Raw genomic sequence first — 22044 nt, 5'->3', positions numbered from 1 at the left:
ATAAGCCATTGTGAAAGAAACCTTAAGCAAAATTTTAAAACGTCAAGTCAGATTCTCTGATGGATTTGGGCAGTGAGTACCTTAGAAATGGTGCTGTACACAACAGGCCTGTATTGCCAGTAGTTTGAAGTCTGTTTTCTTTTCCTGAATAAGAAGGTTGGAAATCAACACATCTAAGGTTATGAGGCAAACCATACTCATGCAATACGTCCTTAAGACAATCTGGATCAAGTACCTGATCCATGAGCCAAACAACCTTGAAGACCACTCTGAATTTCTCCGGTACATAGAGCAACACAGAAGATGGTAGTTACAAGCTGATGCACTGAAGGTTCTGAAGATCATTTAGCACTTTAAACGTTACCACAGTAAGTATGGTCAAAGGCATTGATTATTTATATTAAGACACCTTGTAGCATTCCTAAATGTGTTTCTAGTGACAACAAAGAGTCAGAAGTAACACTCCCACATTTCTTCTGATCAAATGATTAATATTGGCACTGAAGGTACAGACATTGCAAAGCTAATGTTGGGGACCTATGAACATGACTTCAGTCTTATTATCAGACAACCACCTGTAGAGAGCAGTAGAGAGCAGAAACAGCTGTAATGGTATCTATTGTGGTCTGCCAGTAAATGTGAATATTACGGTATAGTTCAAGTTTCAAGTTTCAAGTTTATTGTCATTACACTCATATACATGGTATATGGTATAACGAAATGCTATTTAGCTAGCTCTCGGACATAAGTAGTACAAAGAGAAAACAACAACAACAACAACAACAACAACAACAATACAATTGTGTAGCAAAAGAAAGACAGAGACAACAGGCAGTGTGCAAAACAACAAAAAGGTAACAGGTTATGTGCAAAAATATAGCAGTTAAACCCTAGCCTCCATGGTGAATGCAAAGATCAAGTACAGTAGCACCATGTAAATATTAAATAGTAAAGGTGGAACATTGGATTTGTAATAGCCAAGATTGACAAATTGGTTCCTTGTAGCCAACATGTAAATATTGAATAATGAATAAGCCAATGCAGTACAATAAGCAAGAAGCATAAATTCTTTTTTAAAAGAATACAGAGTTTAGAGCAAAACCACAAATAATAACAGTCCCTGAGCACCCTAGTACAACAAGTTACAATGACTCCATAATCGCTTAGCGGGGAGAAGAATCCAGTCCTCTTATAAGTCTTCTGTCTCAGGGGTACCAGACACAAATAAAATGTATTTCTCACTGACAAAGGGATTCTCATGTCACAGAGTAACACACCCAACATGAATGAACATTTCTGACATATTGATGTAAAAAAGTCTGCAGTCCTTTATACAAACAACACAACTATGCACATATCCCTTTTTAATCACTATTTAGACTGCCAGAGTCAGCTAGCCGCTAGCCGCCAGCCTGAGGCCCCTCAGTCCATCCCCCGGCAGCGGTTCCCAACCTGCACCTACATCATCGGGGTGCAGATCTGCTAAGGCACACGGCGAGGGCACTACAGTATTTTATGTATAGTTCTTGCAAATCAAACTTTACATCCTAACCATTCTAATATTTAACATAGGCTGTAATTTACACGTCGAAGCTCTCTATGCTGTTACCAAACAACTGCCATACAATAGGCTATGCATTAGAAATGTACATTGGATAAGAGCTGTGGATAGTTATTTCAAGATCTCATTGAAAACATTTGTCAGTATTACCATTTACTGGCTGGGGTTATACAATGGTCAGAAAGAATTTACTCTGAAAAAAAGAAAAATTTCTGACGTCAAGTTCCGTACGAGATACTTTCACTTCCTTGATTTGCCTTTCTCAAACAGAGGTTTTAAGGAAACTGCTTGAAAGGGATAGAACATCAGACGAGTAGACTGAAATGAGGTAGGGCATGATTCCAACTGCCTAACTTTTGGTCTGTCGATAACATGGAGTGGGTATAAAGTACATTTAGTGAAGTATGTACCAAAAAAAAAGTTAATATACTAATATTGCATTTTACAATATGTTTATAACTCGGTTTCTTTGTGAAGAAACCTTAAGTAAACCCACTTTTGAATGTGAACACACCCTAGGGTCAGGAGAGTTCCTGTTGTAGCTTGTTCATTCTAATCCATATGTTTTGATAAACCATGTTCTGCTCAGATATTACGTAAAGTATAAACACAATAAAAAAAAACAAGGCTCTGAAATTTAAGAGGTCGAATGCTGCAAATCGCACGTTGCTTGAATCAGCGTATTGATGCAGTTGCAACGATAATTAAATATAAGTTATAGATTTAGTATAGTTTCAACCACTATTTAAAATTTTGGGTGTGTACACCTGGGAGGTTTTATTTAGCATCTCGCGTAAGGAACAACTTCAAGAATAAGGTTAATCTATTAAAGAAAGCTTTTGCGTCTCGTACAGTTTGACTTAACACCTCTCGTCCTTAGCTTGTTAGTGATGGGATGACTCTGGAAATGGCAGTTGAGATCAATCTCATAGAAACCACATTTAAAACGCACCAGTGGACCTGTCTCTGAGCACGTTTAGCAGCATTTCTGGAAGGGCTGTGCTGTATGTAATTTCAGTCTGAGGGCGGATCCCTTCCTCAACTCTGAAGGAATGTACGCGTGCTAATTAACATAAACTAAAGTGTTTATGTTCTTATATTTCCATCCTAACATGGCGCGAAAAATATTATTAGAATTGATCATAGTTATTTAGTTTTTTTATTTAGCAGAATATTAAAGGTGTGTTTCAACAGTACTGACAACCGTACTATTTTAGTGTTTTAAAACAGTATTAGGGTTGGGGGGGGGGGGGATTTTCTCTAAAAATGATGCTACGTTCTACATTAAATCATATTTCATGGAAGTTTTAACGAGGATACTAAAAAAAGAAAAACATATAATTTATATAATACATAACTACATTACCAGATCTGAGTTCATTATTGACATATCCCTTTGTATCCTTCACGCTTGTACAGTACTTGAAGGGTGATAAGTCTGTTCAAGCTGTATTTTTAAAGGCTTAGCTTCAGTGACGAACTGCAAACATTGTTCTAACATGACGCCTTTTAAAGTGTCATCGATTGCAAGATTTTAACTTTTTTCTCTTTCTCAAAGGGACACCATTAGGCTTGTGTATCTTTTTATATATAATCTGCTGCAGTTCTGTGGGCATACATGGATTTTTTCAAACATGACAGCGAGAGTTTTTTCATTTGGGAAAGGTAAGAAAGATGGCATATTGTATAATAAACAATTCTGCCTAGTGATGAACATGACATATTTTTAAATATAGCATATGTATACATACAAATATGACTAAAGAGAAAATAACTATTAGGTTATGTTTCAAGGTCTACTCTTCTCTCCTTTACCATATTAACCCCCAAGTCATAGTCTGCCCAGCCACTAGTTTAATCATGCACTTTTCTTTGCAAAATGTAGAATATAATTTCTATTTCTACCAATCTGAAATTAGAACTAATGTTCATACCGACGGATAAATAAAGAAGGATTTTTACACATTTGCTTCACTGAAAAATAAAACTACTCAAAATAAATCAAAGATTATATTTTGAAAGTTGGTCATTACTCTCAGGATCGTATAGTCAGTGACGGTAACATATCCAGATTACATACCTTTTGTGTTGATGCAACAGAATTATTTGTAGTTTTTCCATAAAACATTAAATGGAAATCTAATAATTTAACATAATGTAATGTAATGAGTGATTCTTTCAAAAATTCTTTCAAAGATGAACATGACAGGAGTCAATCTTTGAATATGAGATTCCTAAAAAGGAAAGTTTTTTTATTTTATATAATCTTCATTCTGAACAATGCTGGACAAGTATTGAATCCTGACGTTTTTGCACCTAAGAGGTACAGACTCACAATGAAATAGCTACTCTACAAAACACTGTATGTCTGTATGCTCTGATGGGTCCATCTATGGATAGTGTTTCATGACCTGTACTCTTCAATGTATTGATCTCTGAGGCATACCTATTTATTTTTAGTTTGGATGTAAACTGTTATCTGTGATGGCAACACCAAGATAAAAAAAAAAATATTTCCATGTGTGCATAAGGCTGTACATAAAGAGAGGCATCTTTTTTTCTATGTCATTGTCTTGTATCAGATCAGGTCCTGCAGAGAGGCATTCCATCAGAAATTGAATATTATACAGCATAGTTTTTTCAGGGACATATGTTTCCTTACTGCATTCAAGGGATACAGTATTGTTGGGACAACAGATGTTTGCACCTACGTGCATGTATGGCATATGCATTTTATTAATAGTATGTTTCGCAGTGCATTAATGTTGCAGATTCTTAGTAAACACAAAATTAGCAAATATTTTATTTGTAATTTTTTCCAGTAAACTAATATTAGCCATCAAACTAATTGCAAAATGTTTTTGTACAGAGGTGCATCACTGGAAGCTGCAATCTGAAAGTATGAGTTATGGAAGTGATTATTAAAAGTTCATGTAACCTCTTCAGAGCTACTAAAAAGCCTCCATTTCGTTCCTCTTTTTCAGATGCCTTGGCAGATACGTTCTATTCCATTGGAGTTGTTATGAGCCTGTGCCAGTTGTTGTCAGTGCTGGAGCTATTCCATATTTTAGATGGTATTGAAAACAGTAAACTACTGCCTAGGTTCTTACAGGTATGTTTCTTATGTAGTGTATATTTTATAAATTAAAATGTCATCTTCATGCTTTTTTTAACACGTGCATGTTTCTACAATTCAACTCAAATGCTTTCAAAATTGTATCATTCCTTGTGAACTCATCCAAGACCCAGGAAAAGTTTGATCTCACAATTTGTATTGTGTGTGTGTATTTAGTGCAGTGGAAGATCAGGTATAAAACTAGGTCAAATATTTGAACTCAATTATAAATATGTAACGGAGTTATTCCAAGGACCCCAAAAATTGTGTTTATGAAGCAAATAGGCTTATGAATACTTCTAGAGAGAGATGGAAAGTTACATTTTCTGTGAAGTTCTGGAAAACAGATGTTGGGGGTTTATGAATCTTTATGGGACTCTCTTGCTGAGTTGACATGGAATGACCCCTGGGTCAGGTAATAGCTTTCTCTTTATAAATTAGGTAAAAAAAAGTTATGAGCCTACTTCCATATTTGGCTGATCTTAAAAATGCATATGGACCAGGAAGTTCTTATTTTTCTCATGATTAGATTTAAGTTCTGAATACAGAATATGCTCTTAATCTCATTAAAAAAGTTACTTTTCACTGTCCTGTCCATTGAAAAAGGTCTGTACTGTAAGTGTAGTGTGGGGTAAGATACCAGGTGTCTTATGCATCTCCAAAGGCCTATCCCTCATTGTTCAGGCAAGTTTTATAACACCCACTCTGCCATAATGTCTGAATGCTGCCAAGATTATTGGGGAGTGACAGTAGTTTTAAGTTTCTTACTGTAAATTTTACACTATGGGAACTGGTATACTGGCATAATTTGCTTTTCAGACCTAAAAACCTGAAATGGAACCTGTAAAACTCTTTTGAGATAATGAATAAAGAGATGTATCAATGAGACTGTTAGTCTATTTAATGATTTTGTGTAAGTATTGTGTAATTTGTTCATGGTGTAACACTTATGAACAGAAAAGTGGAAGTACAGGTTTTTACAAAAACCTGGAACTTGCTGCCTGTACATACTTTTTAAATATGTTTTGTTGTAGATTGTGCAAAGAATGCTGTCACTTTATCTGAATTGATTATTGTACCTTGACTTATCTCTGTAAAAAACAAGAAGATACTTTTGTTTAGAAGCACAATGACCTGCAGGCGTTTGGTTGTACATGTGTATTTTAGTTCAGATCTCAGGAGATACCATCCACTGCAATGCTGAGCAATTGAATTCTCTCTGTCCCATTGAGCTTAATTTTTGCTCTCCTTGCTTAACAAGACTAGATACAGTATATACTTTAATTTGTCTAACTCTTTTTTTCTTTTATAATTGAAAGAAACCCATAAAATGGAAAAATAATATTTGCTGGTATTATGTTTTGTATTTCCTACTTACAGGTACTGGAAAGAAACTTCATTTTGTTTGTAGTAATTGTAAGCCAGGAGGAGATGCAAAGCAGATATATCGTTTGTATGCTTTTTTATCTGTGGAATATTCTAGGCCTGTTACAGTAAGTATTGTTTTTTAAATTTACATTGAACAATGGTTTGTATCCCATCAGTGAAAAAAACTTTGTATTGTTTTCTCATGTTTCTTAATTGTCTTCTTAATTCAGTCAATGTCTTGTTACTACACAAAGCACACTTAAAATTCAGATTTTATTTAGTTTAATGTCCCCTACAGAAAACAAGAAATTTGTTTTGCTGTGCAAAAGAGAAGCAATGTTTTATCATTGTTATCAAGGTAAGACATCATTAGTAAGTGAAGAATTGGTAACATCCCGACTACTACATCTGAATAAAGACCTCTTTATTGTACCTCAGAGGAGATTAAACCCTACAGCTTGACAACAATGAGGTACATGGATAATTATATTGAGAATTATACAGGAGATGAAAGAAGATTCTTCTGGATTTTAACCAAAGACATACTTTGGTTTTCTGCCAGCTTTAAAGGATTGTCAAATACCTGTATAGACTAAAACCTTATCTTGTCTTGTTAAGCTTCTTCATTTTGCAAACGTCAACATACAGTAAATGGAGATAAAGACCACTTTGCTGTTCAAAGATGCTAGAGACTTTAAATCATTTTTCTTTATGTCAGATTTTGTGATTAATACTGGTAACATAGAGAACATTGCTCTAACATGAGTGCTACAGTATATATATTTTAGGTGTGAAAAGAATCAGAACCAGCTGTTGCAAGTTTAAAGGTGAAAGAGTCTATTGCTGCTAATAATGACTTTGCAAATTATACACATAAAGAATGCATTCTTCTGTATATTGTAAAAAAAAACTCTTTACAAAAGTGATTAAAAAATAAAGTGGCTTTCTGTGCTGTGCAGGTATCCATATGGACTTCTGTCTCTTATAAGCACTCCATCATACAATTTTACTTGGGCTCATTTTACCCTATGGATTCCAGTATACCCTCTAGCAGTCCTTGCTGAAGGTGAGCTTCACAATTTCCATTTTTAACATGTTGAAATGCTGTTCTTATTCTGTCATTTCACTGTTAATTTTTCTGCTATTTCTTTTGCCAGATTTAGAATGACGAATTTGTTTCTGTCTGTTACCACTTGTCTATGAGTATGTGTAAGGAGTATTTTTGTTTATAGTCCTGGGGACAATATGTAAACGTAAACAGATTCTCTTAACCTTATTTCGTGAGCTTTGATAACTCTCTTTAATGCCTTGTGTAACACTAACACAGATTTTAACTGTTACTTTTGTCTAAGCAAAAGCAAAAGATCTGAGGAATCTCTCATCCACTGCTTGCTGCCAAACGTTGTTTATGCTATACAATACCTTAATAGCAAGAAATATATTAATAGTTAATTAATAAAACAATCTTGTTTATTCAGGCAAATACAGCACTATTTAAAGACTGTAGTGTATATTCTGATACAGAACCATCAAATAGTATAAGGATACAGAATCAAAATTAAATTAGGATTTTAATGTCAGAATAGCAATCATTCATTGTGTTACATAACTCTAATTTTGTTTGATAATCCCTAACCGTGAGTGAAAGCCTTAGAAGCCTGCTAAAATGTCAAATCTTAAAACAGTAACGTCCGCAGGCTTTTTTCTTTGTTATATGTGTCAAAACTTCACCAGACGAGAGACTTGTTGAAAATGTACTTCTTTCCAGTGTCAGTACTATCAATCTAAATAATTTTTTTTGCCAGAAATAACACTTTAACACTTTAAAAAAGATTGAATCAGCCTTTCATCATACTGTTCTTATAACTTTTAGCATCAGCAGTCTGGTTCTACTTTCAGGCAGTTCACAAACATTTGGGAATTCGAAATAAAAGTTTAATTTAAAAGAAATCACATAGGAGAGAATTTTTGTTTTCTTTAACTGTTGAGAAATTATTTTTCAAGGCAATTTATATATAAATATGTGAACAGACGTACTCTAAGCTTTTAGTTGTAATGATATAAATGATTGCTATTAGGTTTCTGATGTATTTTAATCCTGGGGTTCTCAAATGCTACAGTTTGTGTGGTTTTCTTCCTACTTAATTAACTGATTATTTCTTCACTCCATTAAATCAATTTAATAGTTTTTCTAGGGGCAAATTGTTGAAAAAACATGTAAATCCATTGGACTGTTGTCCTTGAGGGCCTGGAAGTACTGCATTACATTAATGTCTCGCACAAAAAGAGCAGTTCACGTAGACATTGTTTGTACTAGATTTTCTCTTTTCAAAAGAAAGCAGCGAAACAAGCCAGCACACCTAAGGAATAAGAAGAGACGTCTGACTATGCTGTCATAGTTTTCACACTGGTAAAATGTAGCCTAGCCATACTTTTCTTAAGAACAGTTTTGGCAAATGAATATGATCAAGTGTGATGTAACGATATCACAGCTTTCATTCAACCTTGTACTAGACATTATGTTGGTTACAGTTAAACTCACCAGCAAAGAAACTGTACTTTACTATGACATTACAAAAAGTACTGATGCATGTGGTTACTATTGGCTTCTGACAAACCATGAAAAAAAAAAAACTTATAAAATTATAAAGTGAAGGCAGTTCCAATACAGTTGTGCCTTCTCTGCATTTTGCTGTTATTGTAGAATAAAGCAGACCTAATGTTTTGTATGATTTTTCAATTAATACCTACATAGGATAGAATACAGACAGCAAATAGAAAAAAATATAACAAAATCTGCCAGGTCTGTGCCCTAATTTTTCGAATTGTCCATCCCCATCTCTGAGGTGTTTACTTCCTGATGTTAATGCCATGAAATTAAATTTAGTAATTTGCATTAAATAATTTTAAGGGAAATGTAGCAGCTGTGTCAGGACTTTTATGCAATAGGGCATTAAGTACTTGCTCTGAGTTTTTTACACATTTATTTTATACTTGAAACTGATATAAGTTCTACATTTGTCTAAATGAGCATAAAATTATTATACAGTGGATTGACCTGTATTTTTAGGCATGTTCAGATTAATGTACAGTTTAATGCAAAATTTTGGACACCCCTGGCCAAATTATGTTTTTCTTGATTTTGATTTTCTAAGTGAAATGAAATTAACACAACCTCTGCAGCGAACAAATTTAAACTTGACATATTTCTGCAAATATTAATGCACAGTTACTGTTTATTTGCTAAATTTAACAGATTGAAAAATATAAAACATTAAATTTGGCATGTGCAAAAGTTTGGGCATCCAGTTGATCCATTAGTGTTATTTTTCTGTAAGGTCTCAGAACTTAATTCATTAGGCCTTAATCTAAGTCAGGTGATGACAATTCCAGAGCTTAATAAATTCTTCAAACCTCTCAGGGTGTTGTGCTTACACTCAAAAATCATAGGCTCCTCTAACCAGCTGACTGAGGATCAGAAAATAAAGATAATTGACTCCTACAAAGCAGGGGAAGGCTATAAAAAGGTATCTAAACGCTTCCTGCTTGCAATTTCCACTGTCCGAAATGTCATTAAGAAATGGAAGTTAAGGGGAACTGTTTAAGTCATGACAAGATCTGGAAAACCAAGAAAAATCTCAGATAGAACTGCCCGTAGACTGGTGAGAAATGCAAACCAGAACCCCCATATCACTGCAAAGGACCTGCAGGAAGGTTTCGCTGGCACAGGAGTAGTGGTGCACCGGTCCACTGTGCAGCATTGCTTGCACAAACATGATCTGCACGGAAGAGTCATCAGAAAAAAACCTTACCTTCAGTCTCATCACAAAAGTCAATATCTGAAGTATGCAACACAACACTTAGATAAGCTAGAGGTGTTTTGGAACCAAGTGCTGTGGTCTGAGGAAGTAAAAATTGAACTCTTTGGCTACAATCACTAAAGGTAGATTTGGAGAAAAAACAGAGTAGCATTTGAAGAAAAGAACACCTTGCCAACTTTTAAGATTGGGGGTGGATCTATTATCCTTTGGGGTTGTGTGGCAGCTAGTGGCACAGGAAATATTGTGCGGGTAGAGGGAAGAATGGATTCTACTAAGTATGAACAAATCCTGGAAGCTCATGTCCCACAGTCAATGAAGAAACTGAAGTTGAAACAATGTTAGATATTACAACAAGACGATGATCCAAAACATACCTCAAAATCAACCATGAACTACTTCAGGAAACGAAAGGTTAAGGTTTTGGAATAGCCTTCACAGTCCCCAGACTTGAATATTACTGAATATCTGTTGGTAGATCTCAAACATGCAGTGCATGCAAGATGACCTAAGAATATTTCTGAACTAGAAGCGCTCTGCAAGGAAGAGTCGGGGGGGGGGAGTCCAAAAGCAAGAATAGAAAGACTGTTATCTGGCTACAAGAAACATTTGGAGGCTGTGATTTCTGCCAAATGGGGTGTTACTAAGTACTGACTGGCCAAACTTTTGCATACAACTTTATATCTGAATGATGAAATTGATGGAGCTGGTCTGGACAGTTAAAACTGTTCATTCCCTTGATTTTTACAAGTATTAGCAATATGTACAAAAATGGTGCCTTATTTATAAGATAGGAAGAGATCAGCAGTGTGAACTGAAGTAATATTGGGATAAAAATTCCTGATGTCTTTTGTTTGTACTTCAGTCTCATGCATGCTTTCTGTTTAAGTTGATTTTTGTTTAACACTAGCTGTTCCTATGTTAAGAGTAAAGAAATGAAACTTGAAATGTTTTTTTTTTGTAAAACTCTGCTTAAAGTAAATATTTGTATTGGCCAAGTTTTGTTATACTGGGATTCTTCAACTTCCCATTAAATGAGTTATTGTACTCTGTAATAGCTTGTCATTAATTCGATCATTTACAGGCTTATTTGCCAAATTACATTTGTTTATATGTCCTGTAGTCTTGCTTCAAGACTGTTCTAAACATATTAAGGAAATGGGAAAGAGACTATGGATGTTACTTTGAGCAACTACTGTATAACTAAGCAGCAGATCACTTAAATATTGGAGATCATGGCTGTAGCCTTCTGTCTCTTTTTTCTCTCTCTACAGCACATTGAAAAGAACTGCAGTAATAGTGCCTTTAATACGAGTCTTTGACTTCATACTAATTTACCAACCACAGTACTGAGTATGGTAATAGAACACAACCATGGTGTTAACTTATTATTATAACACACCATTAAGAACATCATACAATATAATGGAATTCTATTATGATACATCGGCATTCTTAATCTGCAGTTCTTACTTATTAAAATATGAGAAGGAAAAATCAGAAGGAAATCAATAGGCCATTCTGGTAGGCCATTCTGTTGTGAAAGGAAATAGCATTCTTGTTTTAGTTAATGATACAATGTCTAATGACACATTATTACAGGTTTCAGTTTTTAGCCGCAGTATCTGACATTTAGAAATGTATTGGAGCTCCAACTATCCACCATCAGTAGGCAGAAGTTTGGAGTGGTGGTTAGGATACTTAACATGTACCTGGAGAGTTGTGGGCTCAAATCCCTACATAGGGTACAGCTGTTGTACACTTGACCTAGATGTTCCATCTCTATTAACTGGTCCAAATGTAAGTTGCTTTAGATAAATTTAATCAGGCAAATTAAACCCTCATCAGATGTGGTTTTTGCACCATACAGTTAGATCTTTTTAAAATATAATTTCCTAATAAACATTATAACTTTGAAAATTTGAAATCCAAAAATGTTTAATCGATATACAGTACAGTACCCTTCAAGAGCCTTAGATTTAGAATAGATAAAAGGAACAAAGAAAAATAGAGCTCATTGTAAGTTAATAAATTTTTTAAAGAAAATTGAAAGACTCTCAATTGCATAAGTGATTAACTCTATTGCTACGGCAACGCAAAATCAGTGCAAGTGCAAAAAAAGAGTTTGTAAGGTCATAATATCATTGCACTGGACCTTCTCTGCATCTAATTAAAGTGGTTTAACTTGATGTAAGAGTAAATGCATTTGTATCCGTAAGTACTCTTAATGGATTAAATTTCAAGCCACAATGCACATAATAATATGACAAATCAATACATCGATCACAAAGACCAAGGAGTTTTGCTAAGTGTTATTTCTGGCTTAAACCCAACACATCACCCAGTGAGCATCATCACAACTGTGAAGTACAGTGACGGCAGTACCATGTTAGGGGGATGCTTCTCATCAGCAGTGACTGGGAAGCTGGTTAGGACGTAGGGAAAAATGGATGGGATGAGATTTAATTGCCTGCAAAATAAATTGTACTAACAAACTGACTTGCTTTAAAATTATATGTTTATATGTTTTCATTTAAAAACAATTCCAGACCAAAGCTATATGGAGAGAAAAGGCCAAAACTATGGCACAGGAGGATGGTAATTGGACAGATAGAGGTTTGATTCCACAGTCACTTCTTGTGGTCTATCTCCATCCTTTTAAATATACTGGTGTCCAATCACTTACCCATGTAGGACAATTGTGTAACCATTCTTATGAAAATATAAAAGTACAAAAAAGTGTGTGGAAAGAAGGGTGGTTCTTTTGACTATACAGTATAATGTCACTTGACTAATATGTGTATGAAGCTGCAGCATACCTTTAAGGGCTGTGTGTGGAGACGCTTCAGAAATAACAGGCAGTTACAGAAGGCTTGTGCAGAGAGGTAGATGGTCTGTTACTCCTACACTGTATGTGTATGGTTCCTGGGAACTTAAACTACAGTAAGGTTTGGATAGATTTTATTTTGCCCGCTGTTCTAAAACTTACCTTTTGGTTTAGGTAATAAAAACTTAGTAGGAGCCTGTGACATCATGGTGCAAAGTACAGGTGAATCCAAGAGGATAACCTGCTTGAATCACTCAAGAAGTAAAGCTCACAAAACACACACACATTGGAAGGATGTACCTGAAGCACAAGGCTAAAGTCAAACTAATGTGTTTTGACTAGAGTGAACGAGTGTCCTTGAGTGGCTGGTTCACCCAGAGTCCAAACTATACCATCCCACTGTGCAAAGCTGGTAGACCTATAGTATCTACAGTAAAAATACTGATAGTTGGTTCAACCACCATGCACTGACTGTGGCAAGTTATCTCATGGAAGGACTGTAATAACCATGGGCCTCCCATTAGGAACGACAAATTCAGTCTAAATGACATTTGTATTCTGCATGTCACCAGGTGTGTATTAGTAATACCAGTTGTATATTAGTCACTAACTGCATTACAGTCTGAAAGGTGCATTTTGAAATGGGTTAATTACAGTGGTTTATTTCTAAAAGGCTGTCTTGTTGTGGTGAATTAGACTGGTTAAGGGAAAGGTAAGGGAGTATTTAAGGAGTAGTAGCAGTTTGTAAAATGTCGTAAAACAGAGGTGGTAATAGCATTCTTCTCTAAAGCTTATTATTATTTTGTATGAATATTTTAAGCTATTTCTGAGCAGTCTCCAAATGTATTTAGTTATAATGCATTACAAAATAAAGCTTGGAAGCCTGCTGGAATTCCAAAAACAGTAATCTGTTGAATGAGTTTTGTATTAGAATGCTGAGCCTCAATTCCCAGACGTCTCCCACATGACTTAGGGGCCTGAATATTTTAGTCCTTAAAATGAAATGTAGATTTCCTCTTTGCAGATTTTGTTAACATTTAACATCTTCCACAGATAATGCTGTTCAGTTTGATTATAAGATTTCAATTAATTATATACCCTACTTTTAATTAATCAAAATGTGATGTTGGCAGGAGGTGAATAATTTTGCAAGGCACTCTATACTGTATGTCTGTTTACAAAATGAAGTGTTACATTGAAAAGGCTAGAGATCCATCTGAAATGCAGGAAGTCTGTGGCTCTTTTGGTTTGAAGGCCTGCCAGTTCTGTCAGCAATCTCCACAGTACTAGCAAATATCTCTTTCTTCCACATTTCATATTCTTAGGAAGACAAATAGAAAAAACATTTCACTTGGGGTTATCTGTCACACACAGTTTACTTCGTAAAACATCCTCGCTGGTTGTTCTATTCAATAATATACTCAGTATCAACATAAATTAATCACAAATTCAAAGTTATCAGGAAAATAGGTTTTCCATGTAGCACATTAAACAAAACATTTTGTAGTTTGTGCACCACATTTGATTAAACAGGCATGGTAAAAGAACATTTATTATGTACCATTTCTTATGATTAACATCATCAGCAGGAGGATGTCACAGGTTAGAAGTATGTAGCCACTCTTGTAAGCAATACATACTGTATGTGATAAGTATTGCCTTGATAAGAATGTGCCTGTTCACTAATCTCTAACCCCAGGTCTGACGAGTAGATATTTCACAGTTAAATTGTCAGTCTCGTTGTGCAAGAAAGCCTAAATTGCACAGGCAACACGAGGTTGTGCAGCTAGAATGTTGTCATGTGAGACTCAGTCCACAGAAAGGCATTAAGAGAGGTCTAGAGACTTGATCAATGTAGTGACATGCAGTCAGGTTGCCATACTTTGAGAGGATCAAGGAATCCGTGCTGTGCTCAGAAGTGAACACTGTACTGGATCCATATCAGTTTGCGTACTGTATAAACACCAGCGGGGTACCGATGATACAATTAACAGCATTATGCATCTTATTCTAAAACACCTAGAAGACCCCAATGTCGATGCTCGGATGCTGTTTGTGGACTTCAGCTCTGCATTTAATACGCTGCAGCCCCATCTATTGATGAGTAAGCTGAAGCAAATGTCCGTTAATCATAACATTATAAGATGGTACCATTCACTTTTAACAAACTGCACACAGTATGTCAGGGTCAACAAAACTCTTTCTGAGTCACGATCTATTAGCCTCAGAGCTACAAATGATTGTACAAGCAGTAGTCAAAGCAACTTCATTTTCAAATTCTCAGATGATACAGCTGTTCTTGGCTTAATGCATAGAGGTAGCAGCTCATCTGTGTACATGTCAGAAATCCACAGATTTGTGCAATGGTGTGACAACAATAGCCTAATTTTGATTGATAATAAAACAAAATAAATAGTTTACGATCCCAGAACAGTTGGTGATCACTCACAGGTAGTAATCCACGACAAACTTATCACTCAGGTTGACTCATATACTTAGGTGTACACATACTGTAGACCGTAACCTGTGCTGGTCTACTCATATTGAGAGAGTTTGCTCCAAAGTTCAGCAGCGCTTATATTTCTTGCGAAGACTAAGAATGTTTGGGGTTCGACAGGAAGTAATGCTACTCTTCTACCGTGCTGTAATCGAGAGCATTATCAGGTATGGTATTTCAGTGTGGTTTGGTAATCTATCAGTTCATTTTAAATCACAAATTACCCGCCTCATCCAGACAGCTTTGAAAGTCATGGGAGTGAAACAGCACCCCTCCCTGCAGACAATCTTTGAAAAATCCCTAATCAAACAGGCAAGAAAAATTATATCAGATCCTTCCCACATCCTCAACTCTGAATATCAACTTCTTCCTTCTGGCAAACGTTTTAGGGTTCCCAAATGTAAGTCAAACAGATACAAAAATTCCTTTGTTCCACTATCCATTAAAGCTGTCAACGCAAATGTCAAGGATAAACACAATTTTGACTCTTACAACCCACTTGAGTGCAATATGTTTTTGTGATGTGTTATAAATGTTACATGTTGTTATGTGTTATACCGTACATGTGCAATGGAATGATGTGCAATGTTTTTATTATTTTTTGCAATGGTAAAATATGCAATGTTTTTCTTCTCTCTTTTTTGCATTCTATTCTATTTAAATGTACAGGAGTGCTGGGTGGCCATAAAAAATTTCCCTCAGGGGACAATAAAAATGTTATCATTCATTGCAAGTGGAGCTGTCCAGACCTTCCCATTGATCGGTCTGTTGTAGACAACACTGAGCACACTATCCCACATGTCAGCGCCAGCCTTCCCGACGTTAACCTGTGTGGGATACACAAAACCTTGAGTCATCACTAGCAAGAGCTTGGCTTAATTACTGTCAAGTCTACATGATTTAGTACAACCTCCAACATACCAAAGGCATTTCTCTCTTGATTACCAGGGCACGTTGAGTCCTTTCTGTTTTTTGTGATGTTCAAGTAGGCTTGATGTTGAACAAGCTTTATCATCTCATCACTTGTACCTAATCAACTTACTCACCAATAAGGCAATGTAGTGCTTATGTAACAGTTCAACCATAAATATAATAAAAATGTAAAATCCATGTACTTTTTTTCTAAAACTTACATAGAGGTGTATAGACTTTTTGTTAATGAATATGGTAAGATATTTAATTTAAATCAGAAATTAGTTTATGGAAGTATGAAATATAAGAGTTACAAATGAAAAGAGACCATTTGACCCATTTATTAATTTATTAGCCAACTGATCTAAGGATCTCAGCCAGCAATTTTAAAAGAAGCCAGGGTTCTCCCACGTCAGTTTTAATAACATCTGAGCAGCTTGTTTCTGACTACCACAGCTCTTTTACCTTCTGGTACTTATTTCACCTGTTTGGTAGTGCCTTTGGACAATAAGTACTTGAATCAGATCATAATTTTCATTATTTAGTTGATTAGACTAGGACATTCCTTTAAGGCCAGGAATGTACCTGGTTGCTCTTATTTAAACTGACTACAGGGCAGCAATATTGTTTTTGTAATGTGGTGTCTAAAATGAAAAAATAAATAATTAAAAATTTGTTCTTATTAGGGTATTGCACAATTTTAAAATAACAGCTCTTAATTTAAATTGTACACTTACACAACTATATAACATAACAGCATTATAATTGCCTTTTGATTGCCTCCCTACAGTACATTGCCTGGAAGGTGAAAATGATTTGTCAATATAAAGCAGTAAATCTTTCTTACAAATAGCCTCAAGCATAAACATCAAGCATGTTTGACATCTGCACTTTTCTTTTTAACTCTGCTACCTTGAAGTTGTTTCGTGCATGCCTGTGGTCTCAGCTTTGAGTATTATTTGCAATTATAATCATATGCTGGAACAATTATTAAAGCACGTATATGTATATGCAATGTATGAGGGAAGCTACTGTAAGGAAAAGCTGAAAATAACAACCTTTTAAAGCTGAAAGAAAAGAACTGGGCTGGTTAACTTAAAAAAAGTTATAAACCGTAAAGACCCACAATTTTCTAGCTGACTTTTGACACTTATTTACTTCTCATACATAATTCCTCACTGTCGTTTGTAAAGGCTTTTAAAGCTTTTTATTAGAAGTTACAGTCCTGAGAAAATGTTTGTGAACCCCCCTTCCCAAATTACAATAGTTTTTTACCATGTGGTTACCAACTTTTACAATCGAAACCAGTCTTTTCTTAAGTATCCAAAAAGATTTATATTCATTTAGCTGTTCAGAAAGAATAACAACACCCAAGAATATAATAAAACATGTTCAATGAGTGTCACAGCAAGATTTGTATTAACCCTGCTTTTCTGATAGCTTGCCTACTGGCTGTAGGAAAGGGATACTAGGAGCCTCATGTAGAGTGAGAGCTTTGTAGGCTTTACGGCTGCAAAGGTGGAGAGGTTGAGGAGGGATGCAAACATTTAAAGTTGCTTTTTTAATTCAGGAAATGATGGCGGGAACCACACCATAAGTTGAATGGCTTCTGTCAGCGTGCAATAATAGTGCTTCATGTGAATTTCAAATAGGGATTCAACCATGAAGGCCAAAGGGCTTTTAAACCAAGGGATGAAGTTGAAAAATTGAAAGATTATATTTGTAGAACATCAAACATGGAGCTGTGCTGGCAGCAAAGGAACAAAAAGAAACACATGAAGAAGGCTGCACAGCCAAATGATGTTTGTTCTTTGTATGCAATTAACCTTTACTTGTTCCATTGTTTTTTGCAATTTAACAAAATGAGACAACATGCGAAGGATGGGAATATGTTTTTCAGCTGCTATATTTATATTATATAAATCGTTTACATACTGTATACATTTTATTAACTGGATAAAATCATAATTTACACATTTTTGTTTTTTGCTTTTTTTATTTTGAATAGTGATCACTGTTTATCAATCCTTACCATTCTTTGAAACCCTGGGAACATTTTCATTTAATGTGACACTACCAGCACCAATATACATCCATTTTCCTTATGTGCTACAGATCTACATGCCAGTACTTGCTGTTGGTAAGTATACTCTGTATTTACGATTACTTTAGAATGCAATATAATAAGACTATCACATTTTTAACATTAATCATTGTGACAATAATTGCTTCTAAGATTTTTTTATTCTAACTACAGGAATGCCATTACTTGTAACCTGTTAAGGTCCACCATACAGGATGTATTTTGGCAGAATAGGTTTACATTTAGAGAACAGTTGCTGGAGAAACAGATCACATCAAAACCTAGGGAATTTTTTCAACATATAAAATACTATTAAAAATATGAAAAATGAACTAGAACTGTGATTGGACTTCCAAGAATGCCATTACTTGTAACCTGTTATCATTATGTGTACACCATTGTGTATTTTGGCAGAATATGATTACATTTTGACAGCAGCTGTTGAAAAGACAATTACAGGGAAACCTAGGGAATTTTTGGATCTTATGAAATATGACGATATTAAATATACTAGGACTTTCTGGCACCTTACAGTCTCAAGTTTCTTTTAAAAAAAATAAAATGTTTAATTAATTTAATTGACATTAAGTGGTGGGCATCTCATTGGGCACATAGAGTACAGTAGGTACTCAGTGGCCTTGTATTAAAAAGTCATGACTTATTGAGGTCACTGCTTAATTGAGATATCTTAATATAGATGCTGTAGAAGAAATGTAATAAAATAGCTTGCTTCAGTGGATGTTATACTTTGTCTACAACTGTTGCAATTCTAGAACTGTGCATTTGAATGCTCTTTTAGTGCTCTTTAATGCACATATTATGTTACATATTGTTCTGGTACAATATTTTTATTGTATTTAAAATGAATATGTTATACTGTGTTTTCTATTACTTCATGTGCATGTGTTACATATCAGATCACACTCTGTGTGATAACTGAATTTATTATATTTTAGGGGCCTGCATAAACATCAGTCAGCTACTGGTGGAAAGAAACCAGCAACTGGAAGGCAACAATAAAAAGCTGAAAAGGAAATGAAAAATTCACCCCAACAGCTGAATTACTTTAACCTCTGTGAGCTGTGTTGGCTAAATTTCATTTTGAAGGAATTGAAAAAGAAAGAAGAGTATAACTAAATATATATTCCTGTTTTACAACCCTTCCCTTTGAACTGAAGTTGAAAAAATATTTGTAATGTTACTATATGAAAACTTGAAATGTATGATTTGCAAACACACCATAAGGTTACAAAGGAGAGGAGGACCACCTAGCTCCTCAGATTTGGGTAGATAAGTGATCCAAGAAGCACATCAATCAGCCACTTCTTGGAAGAAGTCAGCTTTGACATGGCTGGAGAGTTGTTTTACATACATTAACAATTTTTTGTAAGAAATGCCTTCTGGTTTCATCTGTAAATGCACACTTGTATCCTGTGGTTTGTGTTTCACCAGAAAACAATTGATCACCTTTGACGGGACCCTTGACATCCCTTCATAGTCTTTTCTGTTCAAGACTTAATTTAGTTCTTACAGCTTGTCACCATAGGACATTTCTTTATGTCAGTGAAGTTTTGCGGTTGTTTTTAGTTGCACTGATTTCAGAAAATCTTAATCTTCCCAACTTAAATCCATAGTTTGTTTTGACTATTTGCATGTAATTCTTGTGTACATTAAAATGTAATCTGTCAGGTGTTCAATTCTGTCCAGGTCCTGTTGGTTTTTGTTTGCAAGCTTCTACAATATTTGCTCATCCTCATATTTTAATAGCTGCAAAAATTGATTAGGTTACTAACTATATAATCAAGATTGTTATGAAGAGCATTGGTCTTGATCCAGAAAATGTTGCACTCCATTTATTACACCCCATTTTGAGTATTTACTTCTTATCTATACTGTTTCCTTTCTATTACTAAGTTCTCTATAGATTAATCTAGGATGCCTACTGATTGCTACTTAGAAATTGATCTATTACAATGAAAATTTATAGAGAAAAAATTATGAAAATCTTAATATGCCGTATCATATGCTCCGTTCGAATGTAATCCTGTTGTCGGCTTGTTCAAAGAACAGCGTTTAATTAAGAAAAGACCTGTCTTTTCTAAATTCATTTTGACTATGCCCTAAAGTCCTGCTGCTACAAGGCGATCTTTTAACGTAGTTCAAAGTATTGCTTCCATAACCTTTCATGTTATAATTAGTCTGTAATTATTGGGCTTGGTTTTGTGTCTCTTTTATAGATGGGTGCTACTTTAGCAATTTTACTGTAGGTGTTAAACCTGTCTTTAGAGTTGTAATAGCCTATGAATAACATCCTTTTGCTAAATACACAACTGGTAGATCACCATCAAACTCTGGAGATTTTAAGTGCTTCTAATACCTGGCTCTTCTATGCTAATACTGTTAAAGTAGAACTTTGTTTTTGCTTAGTCACATTTTCAAGTTCATTTACTTAATATACTGTATATACACACTAAATATACATAGTTTCTATTTTACAAACCTTCTCTTTGAACTGAAGATTATAAAATATTTTTAATGCTACTATGTGAAAACTTTTCAGTGAAATTTTCAGTGAAATTCTCAGTGAAATATTCATTTCATATACTAGCCATTTCCCTTTAAGAATGCATTATAAGTCATATACTGTAGATGCAAGTCTGTCAATAACTGTAATGGCTATTACATTCTCCAGGTCATTAGCATTTTTGTGTCTCAGTTTGCAAGTCTTCCCTTTGGAGAACACACTTGAGAAATGCTGCATAGGACAACTGCACAGGACTCTGCTAAGTCTCCAACTTGCCCACAGACCCCACAATAAACAAAGTGTCTACACGGTATTATTAACTTCTATATGCTGCAACATATTATTATAATTGTTGTGTTAAAATACACAGAAACTTGGTTTAAAAAATGTTCATGACTGAATTATGACTGAAAAACTGTGAGAAGTGTGTGAGAAGTGGTAAGGGGATGGGCATGGAAATGGCCTTTCAGTTGTCAGTATTTATTTTATGAACATGTATATGCATATATGGCATGATAAGAGTGCTATCCTTTGTGCTTAACTGCCTAACTGTAAGCCTGGTCAGGCCATATTTCTAATATCCACATTGTTGTTTTATTAACCAATTATTATTGTAATTTGGTCACTTCATTTAACTATATTAAAAAAATAGTTCCTGCTGTCTTGAAGATACATGTACCTTTAAGGCTGTTCTTTGTCCAGACCCTTTAAAATGGGTTTTCTCTCTGTTCATGAGTGCCTTCTGGTTTGGTTCAATTCACTGCACTATAAGACACTGCTGAAGTGTTTCACTGTACTAATACAAAATGTCATTGGTTGTTTATTGTATTTGTCAGAGTACATATAACTCAGGTTGAGATTTCTATACAGGGACTTTGAGATTTCCAGACATGCAAATTCTGTTTTTTTAATGTTCACTTTCAGCCTCAGGGCAGTGGTGTCATTTGAGGAGATAAAGCTTCAGGGATGACCTATAAAATGCATGTTTACAAAATGGGATGCTGAAATGATGATTACAGATTTTGTTCTACTTCTTGAAGAAAAGGAACTGATCATTGCAGGCCTTTCTGGAAAAGCTGGACGGCTTTGAAGTACCATGGTAATCATTTACAGTAGAAACATCCTATCACTTGGTTTCAGGACTGTCAAACTGTTACTTTTATGATATTTCAAGTAGTGTCATTGTCTGATTCATTGTTGTGTTTTCCCATCTGTATAAACATTTGTATAAACATTCACTTTCGCTAGAAACATGAATGCACTATTTTCAGTTCTTAATGTTAGTTGTATTAAATATGTATATTTTGTGTGTTGCCCACTCCAGCTAACTCAAATCAAA

General features: G+C 34.9%; 1 protein-coding gene across 1 annotated transcript; it reads left to right on the top strand.

Annotated features, from left to right (window-relative positions):
- The first annotated feature begins 1825 nt into the window (after window positions 1-1825).
- hacd4 (3-hydroxyacyl-CoA dehydratase 4) lies at window positions 1826-21604 on the top strand. The gene is made up of 7 exons (XM_088632083.1): window positions 1826-1889; window positions 3120-3226; window positions 4546-4673; window positions 6057-6169; window positions 7004-7110; window positions 18107-18238; window positions 19138-21604. Exons 1-7 carry the CDS (start codon window positions 1885-1887, stop codon window positions 19218-19220), a joined length of 675 nt encoding a protein of 224 aa, XP_088488209.1. The 5' UTR covers window positions 1826-1884; the 3' UTR covers window positions 19221-21604.
- The last annotated feature ends 440 nt before the right edge of the window (window positions 21605-22044 follow it).

This window comes from Lepisosteus platostomus, chromosome 1 (genome assembly GCF_059453375.1).
Source record: "Lepisosteus platostomus isolate fLepPlt1 chromosome 1, fLepPlt1.hap1, whole genome shotgun sequence".
Classification (NCBI taxonomy): Eukaryota; Metazoa; Chordata; class Actinopteri; order Semionotiformes; family Lepisosteidae; genus Lepisosteus; species Lepisosteus platostomus.
The sequence above is the reverse complement of the archived record's forward strand: the minus strand, read 5'-3'. Positions and strand labels throughout refer to the sequence as shown.